The sequence below is a fragment of the Myotis davidii genome, unplaced genomic scaffold (genome assembly GCF_000327345.1).
Source record: "Myotis davidii unplaced genomic scaffold, ASM32734v1 scaffold187, whole genome shotgun sequence".
NCBI lineage: Eukaryota > Metazoa > Chordata > Mammalia > Chiroptera > Vespertilionidae > Myotis > Myotis davidii.
Window position 1 is genome coordinate 6,388,032 of NW_006383018.1, and position 10,703 is coordinate 6,398,734.

A 10,703-nucleotide genomic window follows, 5' to 3' on the forward strand; every position below is an offset into this window, starting at 1 on the left:
TACTGGATGAGTACCATTCTTGTGGGGAGCCCCCTGCCTCGGTAGGGAAACAAAGGTGGCTGCGGACGACAATCTGAGTGGCACTACAGATGTGGCCTTGACACCATTCATGCTGGGTCAATGCCCTTTGGGAGGGGCAGTGATCTGTGGGACAATGAAAAGTCACAGAGGTGGGGGTTTCAATAACCCTCCTGGTCCCTTGGCTGCAGAGGGGGGAGGAGAATGTGGCTCCGTAATACCTAAAACAGCTGGTCTCATTCAGGCGCTTCAGCGCGATCACACTGAAGCCGAAAGCACATCTAGATTTGACATCTGGGTGACTCCACAGAAAAATTAGGCTTCTAATATAAGACGTTTCTGTTGGATTCTGGAAATTCATTTTAACCATTAGAAACAGAGAATGGATGTGTGTGTTGTTTCTAACTTGTCAAAACAGCCGTCTGTTTTCTAACGGCCTCAAATGAAATTTATTAGTGTGGTTAGTTCCCTAATCTTCTCATTTTAGTTCAGCTCCATCAGCACACATGGCCATGCTTCCTGGGCAAACTTTACCAGAAGGCTGCTAATGCGAGAAAAGATTTACAGGGTACAATATTAATACAGCGTTTGGTCTTCAAATTTCATGGGGCTGAGATATAAATCACACTATCCCCTCTGATTCCAGTCCTCGGTGCAACTCAATGAGAACTGAGCTGGAGGTGTGGGGACGAAGCCCACATCAGGAACCCCCAATTTCACTTCATACAGCACCCTCAAAAGTAGCAGTGTCCTGGGTCAGAGGGCTACTATGCTATCACTTAAAACCTTTGTAAAAAAAGGTTTAGAGTCTCAGAGTTGGGAGATACTATGAAAGAAACTCATTAACAAAGCTGGCCTAATTAAAACCATTTCTTTTCAATGGCCTGTACCAAAATGAATGGCTTGGACCAAGGGCTCTGGGCTGCAAGCCTCGGCCTGCACCTCCTTCGTGCTGAGTGACCTTGGGGATGTTGTTCTTGGAACTCTAGGGTACTCAATGGTAAACCGAGGATGCTATTTATGACTCCCTGGTTTATTATGATAATCACACAAGTAAATGTATATAAAGAGCCAGACACTGCTCACAACCTAAATCATGTATTTAAAAATGGGATGTTTCTCTCTGCTTTACAAGAGGCGATGTGCCCGGAATAATGGTCACAGTCCAGAATCAGGTTAGGAGGACAGAGGGCCCTTGGCTTCAGACTTCCTACTTGACTGTGCTGTGAGAGTGATACACATTCAGCAGAAACCGCTGGGCCCAGATGCGATGGTTGGGAGATAGGTGCATTAAATGCTTTTTTGACTTATGATATTTTCAATTTACGATGGGCTTATCAGGATGTAACCCCACCGTAAGTGGAGGCGCCTCTGTATGATGCTGTTGCCATGGCATCAGGCCCATCCTAAGAGGTGCTGTCCCTGGGTAGCAAGAGCACATCTGGCCTCATAGCATCTAGTGCAGCCATGGGCAAACTACGGCCCGCGGGCCGGATCTGGCCCGTTTGAAATGAATAAAACTATTGAAAAAAAAGACCGTACCCTTTTATGTAATGATGTTTACTTTGAATTTATATTAGTTCACACAAACACTCCATCCATGCTTTTGTTCCGGCCCTCCGGTCCAGTTTAAGAACCCATTGTGGCCCTCGAGTCAAAAAGTTTGCCCACCCCTGATCTAGTGGCCCTGCTTACTTTGGGCAAAGATAAGGAAGTAGCACACATTTGGCACACTTTCAACTATGTTCTTAAGCTACAATAAAACGTTTTTGTTAAGAATTTAAGCATTTCTCAACCTTTGAGGCTAAGCAACGTTTTACAACGTCATTTTTACTGAACAGCAGAAGAGCACCGAGTCTGCAGCCAGGCTGCTGGGGTTGGATTCTGACGCTGTTCTTTATTAGCTGTGCAACTGTGGGCAAGTTACCCAATCTCTCTGTGCCTTAGTTCCCCCACCTGTACAATGGGATAAACGCAGAACCATCTTCATGGGGTAAAGATAAAATGAAGCCCTCAGAACAGTGCTAAGTACATAGTAAGTATCACAGAGTGGGGTTTTTTATTTTTGGTTATTTTTATGTTCATCACCATCATCATCACTATCCCTTCCTTCATGGGAACTAGAATCTAGAGAGGCTAAACAGCTTGTCCCACATCACTAACTATCTGGTGACTTGGCAGTGGCACTCACAGTGAATTCAGGTCCAACGCTGTGCTCACACCAGGGTTCTATCCCCCTAACGCTCAGCTCTTCCCTGTTCACTCTAGTGGACTCACTGCTCCAACTCCCTTCTCTGCTCCACGAAGGCATTTCTTCCAGCCCAGATGGCTCTCTGGGCCTGACTCCCAGGGGGCCGGCACCCTGCACAGCTAGGCTCTCTCACATAAGGATGGTGGCTGTGTGGGCCTCCACATCATGTCTCCTTCACTCTCTCCAGGTTCTCAACTTTAGGCTCTTTAAGACGCTGAAGACACTGAATGGCAGAGCCAAGCTGCAGGTGATGACCTGCTGACCAGGTGAGAGTCAGGGAACCCACTGGGCACGAGGTTCAGGGAAAGCAGCCGGTCAGGGCCAGGGTGACGGCTGGCGCACGGACCGCTGGAACCAGTGTATTAAGCGTCCCAAGGGGGCACGCTGATACAAGACAAGCAGGAGCACAGGTATGGAGCAGCCAAGGCAAGGAAGAAACCCTCTAACTAAGGCAGCGTTTCTGTCTCAGGTCAGACAAAAGTAAGTTCAGGAGTGGCCAGCTCAGCCTCGAGGAAGGTAGCTCAAAGCAGCAAAAATGGGAAAGAAGGCATTCCGGGCAGAGACAAGCAGACTTCGGCAGGGGAAATTAAAGCGTGAGATACCCCAATTCCTGTAGCTAAAGCCACATCCAGCACTTTTTGTGTTATCTAGTTTCACCCCGGAGGCAACCCCTCCGATGTTACATTCTTACCCTCCTGACCTCACCCCTGTGGCCACTCCACTTGCCCCGTCCTCCCAGAGAGCCCTCCTGGCTGTCAACAATAGATTAACCTTCCTTCGGGAGCTATCAGCACGCTGCCCGCCCTGCCTCACAGCTTTTATTCCTGCTCCGATTTCCGTGGCCTTCTCTCTTCACTTGCTCAAGCATTCCTTCCTCCCTCCGCCTCCTCCCACTTGTCTGTCTGCTTCTGACTCATATTGCCCCTGGACATGAGGCACTGCCACCCTCGCAAGGACACTACCCCCTTTCACAGAGCTCGCTGCAATCCAGGGTCCCACCCCAAGGTGACCACAGTGGGGCTGGGAAAGGGGAGGGGAGGCACGATGCAGATATTAAGATTTAAATGCTCCTTTATCTGGGTTAAATGTTTTACTCAACGTGGGCAAGAACCATCTGTTATCTTACCTCTGGCTCAGGATGGCTTTGGGAATGTCAGAGCAAGATTATGGCCTAAGAAAAACAGTTCTTTTGACTCCTCTTCTGTTTGGGGCCTTCTAGAAGTGAAGATCATTGAAAAGGATCGGACCCTCTCCTTCAGTTTTTCACTCTGGTCTATGGCTACTTTCAAAGTCCTGGTTAGGTTTTCTTCTATCTAAACTATTTCCTTGGTGCTGAGGTTTAATCTAGTTCCCTTCTTTTGGTCTCAGCAACTGACAATAGCTAATTAGTTAGAAATGGTCATTCTTAAGACCTGGAACTAGTTCGGTCATTAATCTTCCTGAGGCTATGTCTGGTTCCATCTTTTTGTCACCTTTCCCAGTTTTCTAAGCTCATCTAGCTTTCTCAAGCCTAAGACAATACTCTGTCCCACACTAGTTTGAGTTAGTGTTACCTTATTCTCCTACTTAAATGCCCTGTGCTCAGTTCAGTTGGCTCACTGTAGGTACTAGTAGATTTCTGGAGATTTGATGACCCAGCTCATGGACTGCCTAAGTCTTTTGTTCATTTCTGTTTGGTCTCCTATGACCAAATATCTGCCTTTTGATCTTGTCACAGTTTGATACCCTCAAAGAAAATGTGCAGAAATTGACCAAGAAGACGAAACTCAAGGCAATCATTCTGCACTCATTAGAAGCTTTGGTGGGCATGCGTGGGCATCCACGAGTCAGTACAGTTCACAGATTCATGATGGTTGGTTCCTAAGTTATGCAAAACATTCAGGATGTATGGGTTCCTAAGTTATGCAAAACAGAATTGTAGGAGTTCCTATCTTTTTCTCTTGGTGCTGGAGTTTTTTAAATTATTTCTATCCACAAGAATTATGCAAGATGAGATCTCACTGTGGATCATACAATTTGGATATTCCCTTCAACAGAACCATTAACCACAAGAAGAGACTTGGCAGAAAATAGCTGTCTGACAAAATTTCCTTCTAGAATGCACACATATCAATAACTTCCCGAGATATCACCACAATATCCTCTAGATGTCACCTTGAGAACATTCCAGGATGGAAGATGACTGCATTTGCACCACACATACAACCTGAAATAGACACATTGAAAACCTTGCAAGCCTGGATCATGGGCTTATTAATAATAATGCATACACACACACACACACACATATTGCCAATTACCTCAAAGATAATGTAGTGCTACAAATTAAGTTTAATTTATAAAATGATCTAATTAATTACCCCAAAGATAATGTAGTGCACAAATTAAGTTTAATTTATAAAATGATCTAATTTTTCTTTCTGACAGATTTTCTTTAAGGCTTCTCCAACAGAAACAAAAATCAAAACCTTCCTTTAAAAAGTATTTCTCATGGATCCTGATTTCTCTTGAACCCATCTTTCTCCCCAAGAGCCTCCCCAAAACATTTTCCAATTTCTCAGGCTACTCATCCCATTACCTAAAGCATCGAAGGGAGGAGAGTGTGGCAAAGCTTCAAGGCAGAAATTAGTTATTCCTGGAACGTGAAGAGCATTTCATTATGGATGATTACCCAATCAATTGTTTTTCTTTAATATGCCAAGTCTAAAGCAGACCAATAACTGACTCACTGGATCATGCGATTCATTCAAACCAAATGAGCTGTCAGGTAATTCATTAAGGATTTTAAACACCTGAGTGTGTTTAATCACTCGGAAGACTGGGAGGAAACAGAGAAAGATGTTCACAAGTGACTTCAGAGAGCTCTGGATTAGCTCAGGTGTTGTTTCCCTTCATACAGAGAGACTTAGCCTGGGGGCCTGGTTTTCAAAAATTATAGGAAAAACAATCCCTTTGAGTAGTCTGTGTTGTAGAGAAGGTTTGCAGAGTCAGTCTCATAGGACTTCTAAGGGGATCTTTTTCTAATAATCAAAACTTAGCCCTACCCAAATAAGAGACTTCCAGAGACCAAGAAGTACAGAGATGTGAAGAATAAGACCTAACCAACCACAATACTAAAATCGCATGGCGCACTGAGGCACAGGACCCCGTGTCCACTGAGGACAACTGCTAACAGTCGCATGCTGTGTTATCTGTCTCCTTTGGATGAAGTGGCAGTGATTCAAACGTGCTTCCTGATTAGGATGGGGTAGCTTCCCGGACTGTGCGGACAGATGCTGGCCACCACCAGAGAAGGAAAGAGAACAACTTGTGGAGTGCTGGAAAAGTTCCTTAAAAATAACCCACATTTTCGTAGTTTCACGAGGACTTACTCCTAAATACAAACAGAGCTTCCCTTTATAAATCTGTATTCTTTTTAAAAGAAAAAAAGAGGGAGAGAGCTCCTTATTAACCTTATAATAAGAATACACGCAAGCAGTCACCTTCTTCCAGAGCCGACTGCCAACTTTCCCCCAAAATATAAATAAAGACAATGGTAAAATAGGGAAGGGACCTTACTTATGCAACATTCCCAAATTATACTATTCAGAAAATATTAGCAATTATATATGTCTTGATGCAGAAAATTACATGTTAAGTAAAATTCCAGAACAGGAAAAAATATGCTCAATATTTCGAAACATGTTTATTAATTAGAGATGTACTCTGACACCTTCTCAAATACTGCTAGGTGAAGCGTTAACAGCAGCAATTTTAAATTCTCAAAATTGAAACTTAACCATTTTCCCCGGGAATAATAGCATTTTAAAACAATAAAATTACACTTAATGAGAGATTTATAGTCAAAGAATCAGATGTAGGGTGTTTTATAGCCTGACTTTATACACAAAGGTTAGAATACTGATTCTCAGAAATATTTCAGGTCTTTTTTGTTTTTATTATACTTTTTTTGCTAGCAATGATGGTTTCCCATTTTCATCAAATCTTCCTCTTGCCCAGCAATAAGCATTTCCACATATACAGTTATATACAATTATTAATTAAGGATCTTGTGCAAGGCACTAAAGGGAATTGGTCCCCAAACAATCAATAGCAACAGGTAATTTATGAAGCAAGATTGTAAATCTTTGTTGTAAACCTGAATTGTCAATCATCTCTTTGCTTTCAAGATCCCAGTGAACAGAGCTAAACAAAGTTTTATAGTAAATCTTTTGTTTTAAAATCATCTATTGGAGAAAAAAAATAAGAAATCAGGGATAAATAAACATAGGTGACTTCCAGAACTAATCTCCTTATATTCACACTCTGCTTATCATCTTCTGACAGAGAACCCCTTAGGGTCCTGGCACCCCAAACAGGTTAGATAAATGGCTATTTCTAAAGCAGGGACAGGGGTTCAGAATGAGCCTCCATCTCTATCTAATAGACTGCTTGCTCCCCCTTCCCTCTCTCAGACGTAATAGCTCCAACAGCAAGGGGTTTGGGGGATGGCCCCCACGCGGCTCAGCACTCAGGTATGCTTTAGGCTGCTCCGTCCAGGGGGTCAAGAGGACAGGTCAAAGGAAGAAATGCAGATGCAACCAAGAATCAAGACCTGCCAGGCGTAGTCCAAGAGCTGGAAACAGATTAAACATTAAAAACAAAGCAGGTCAACACAAGGACATGAAGGACACCAGGCGGACGCCGGTATTTCTCAGCATTCTGAAGACCCCTTTGACATTCCCCCGAGACCAAGGAAAGCTCACAGAAGTAGTTTGTGAAGCAACGCCAAGGCTGGAACATCTGCCCAACCTGAGGTGCAAGGCCCCCTACAGAAAAGAACCCAGGTGACCAGGGAAGGTGGCTGCCTTTGCCTGATACTCTGTGAAGCAGGAACTCTGACATTAACCTTGCACTACTTGGGAGACATTTCATTTGCCAGGTTTGTTGTCACTAGGAGGGAAAAGTATTTCAAATGGAAGGCAGTGACCCTGCAAGGGTCATCATCCATCACCTGGGGTCAAAGACCTTCCTGATTGTCAGAAGAGGCAGAGGTGAAGGGAAGAGGGCAAAGAAAAGATCAAAGGGCCTTTGAAGGGGTTATCCACTACACAACAGAACCTGTAAAATGGAACTCCTCTGGAGTCTGAAGTCTCCTAGTTGCTAAGGTGAGAGATTTCATGAGCGGTCTTTTTATATTCCTTTTCTTTTTTTTAAAGCGTGAGTGCTTAAGAGGAAGACTGGAGTCAGCAGATGGCAGAAGAGGCACAGAGGCACAGGCTTACCTGGCTGCCAGTTAAGGCCTGTACCTTGCGGGGGTAGGGAGAGGAGGGAAGACCCCGCCGACTTTGCAGTTGCCAAATGGCCAAGTGGCTCAGCCTGAACTGCCTTGTGAAACCATACTCTAGCTGATACAAATACTCCTGCTACTTTTCTCTGTAGACGGCCATCACAACAGGAGAGAGGTTGGAAAATAGTCAGTGCCAATGGAAAAGCAGTCAGGGACTATGGGATTCTTTCCGTGAGCGATGGCATACTTTTTACTGCTGTTCTCACTGCTTAATGAACCTGAGATGATTAAAGGAGCAGCTGGGTCCAGAAGGACTACCTGGCTAGTGTGTGAATCAACTCCACTGGGTACAGAGGTAGAGGCAGGGAAGAAGCAACTTGAACTCAGAGAGAGGCAGGAAAGGAGAGCTCCACTGAGCCTTGGTTCTCACCTGATGGACTTTCCTGTGTCTATTCAAGGAGACTCATTAATCTCAGGAGGCTCTGTCCTGTCTCCAGGATGCCTTTCCCTGTGAGCTGGTGAGTGGAGTTATTTCAAGGACACAAACTACGAGCCTTTTAAAAACTCACTGAAGATGTTTATAAACATAATTATTTTATGAAATAAAATATATTACAAGCAATATAGCTAGTTTTCAGATTATGGGCTGTTTTCATTAGCCATGCCCCAGATGCCTCCGGCCCACTCCCATTAGCATGGATAATTGAGAATGTGCTGCATTTCCATTTCAGCACAGCCTCTCTAATACATTTCAGGCACTCAGATGGAAAACCAAACCTCTGGCTATTACTTCACCTTGCATGAATTTAGCACATGGCACTAACCTCTATACAGTCCAAAGAAGCCTTCGTAGCGTAGCACTTTCTTAAAACAGTCAAAGCTGTTTTTATACATAAGTTCTCCCACAAAAGAGCCAGTTGATCGCTGGTTCTGCATTCGAGTTTTGACAAGATCGATGGGATACACGGCAGTGGCTCCCACAGCTGAAATCAAATAATACCAACATTTCAGAAGGAATGAAGGTCTGTCTGAGGAAAAGGGGAGGCAAAGTCAAAGAGAAGATTGACCAAAGAAAAAACGTAATTTAGCATGAACAGATTTTAAAACTGTACTAACAATTACCCTTAACAATTATGGATTTTCATTAGAGTGAATGAAAGGTTAAGAGGTGTCAGTTTTCAAGAAGCACATCCCTACAGTCTAACTGCACTGTTAAATACCTGTCTTTAGAAAGCCTATCTGCAGATAAATTAAGAGAAAAAAGCCACATCTAAGTATCTAATCAGGTGCAGATAGGGGAACAATTCCCTTTGCTCTTGTCCCATTTCACAGGTCCAGACTTGTAAGTGGCTTAGGGACAGACTAGAGGGCGTTTGTTTTTAATATTTCAAGATGGAAAGCCAGAGAAAAAATAAAAGGAATAATAAACATGAAAAATGCGAACTCATTATGACTTACCTCCAGCAATAGAACCCAGACCGAATCTGTAGGCTGACTCTGCGACTTGTAGGAGAACTGGGCGAGATGAATCGACTGGGGCCTTCTGCTTTGCACGCACGGGAAATGGAGAGTGGGAAAGAAGGAAACAGAAAAAAACACGGAGTATAAGTGAGCACATATTATTTTTTTAAATTACCCACTAGTTTCTAAATTCATGATACAACTGAAATGTCAAAGAGGAAGTGGGTTAGGTTCAGTAAGTGGTGTTTTTCTTTTTTTTTACCTTTTAAATCCTCACCTGAGGATATGTTTTTTATTAATTTTTAGAGAGAAGAAGGGAGAGAGACATTGATCAGTTGCCTCCTATACATGTATATAGAGTTGTCAAAGGAGGGTGGCATACAGTTAGTGCTTACTAAATACCTGTTGAATGAATAAAAACATTCAATAAAATCTGTTTTTTCAAAAGCCACGATAATTAAAATTGGTGAGCCACAAAAATAAATACCAACCCCAGAAATCAACCCAATGAATTTTAGTCGCTACCAAAGTAACACAATTCTAATACAATGAGGTAATTTGCAATATCCTTCAAAGTCATTTCACTGAAAACAACTTTACATAGAAATATGCATCTTTATAAACATAAAACATTTCTTCTGCAAATTGTATGGGGTATTTCCAACTCTATCCCTGTATAGACGGACATCAATAGTAACTGCATTTTGACAGATGCAACTATAAGAAAGGTACTGTTTTAGTCACATGGATACAAATATGCCATGGGAATGAACAAATAGAACAGAACAAAAATAGACTCAGAAACAAAAAACAAACAGGAGGGAGAAGGTGGAGAGACACAAGTAAATATGGTGAAGGTGAATATTGTCCATAATAATCGGTAGCTTTGCACGGTGATAGGGGGTTACCAGCCTGAGGGTGGTGAGCACATTGTAAGATATAGACATGTCAAATCACTATGTTGTACATCTGAAACTAACATAATACTGTATGCCAACTATACTTTAATTTAAAAAAAGACGAAAAATGTGCAATGCTTAGCAAAGTTCTGGTATCAAAATAACAAGTGAACATACTCTGAAAATAACAGGGTGGGAAGAATCTACCACTATCACTAACTCTTCATTTAAAAGATTAAATAAATGAAACCCCAGACTTATATTTAACTTTTCTGATGCTAGAAGTGCAGCATGGTCATGAATGAGATAAGCAAGATTCCTCCTTCTGCACACCTTTGTCGAGGATGAATGTTAGCACGGAGCCTACCAGGTGGACGACCTCTGTCAATGTGGTCAGGCCCACTGGGGCTCAAAGTAAAGAATATTCCAGGCAAGCCCCTCATGAATTGCTCCAAATCTCTCAGCAGCAGCCAGGCACCTCCCACTGTAAACCTCACCAACCCCCTCAAACCCGCTCACGACCAGTGTTAATAAGCAACCATCACAAACTCTCCAAAGCTGCAGAGGGCTTGAAGGAAAACGTGTGGGAAAGCGCTGCCAAATGGAGCACAGGAGGGAATCTAAAAATTATATAAGAAATAAAAGTCTCGCCCGGCCGCCATGGCTCAGTGGTTGAGTGTCGACCTATGAACCAGGAGGTCACGATTCAATTCCTGGTCTGGGCACATGCCCGGGTTGTGGGCTCCATCCCCAGTAGGGCAGGTGCAAGAGGCAGCCAGTCAATGACTCTCTCTTATCATTGATG

The 10,703-nt window shown here is 43.2% G+C and overlaps 1 protein-coding gene across 2 annotated transcripts in view; it reads right to left on the reverse strand.

Annotated features, from left to right (window-relative positions):
• The window catches only part of SLC25A13 (solute carrier family 25 (aspartate/glutamate carrier), member 13), a 132,979-nt gene that overhangs the window by 49,150 nt on the left and 73,126 nt on the right, over positions 1 to 10,703 (reverse strand). For both annotated transcript variants that reach the window (XM_015558316.1, XM_015558315.1), the window contains 2 exons: positions 8,997 to 9,081; positions 8,363 to 8,521 (listed from right to left, as the gene is read on the reverse strand). In XM_015558316.1, coding sequence (XP_015413802.1) covers positions 8,363 to 8,521; positions 8,997 to 9,081 — 244 coding nt within the window. The remainder of the gene's footprint in view (positions 1 to 8,362; positions 8,522 to 8,996; positions 9,082 to 10,703) is intronic.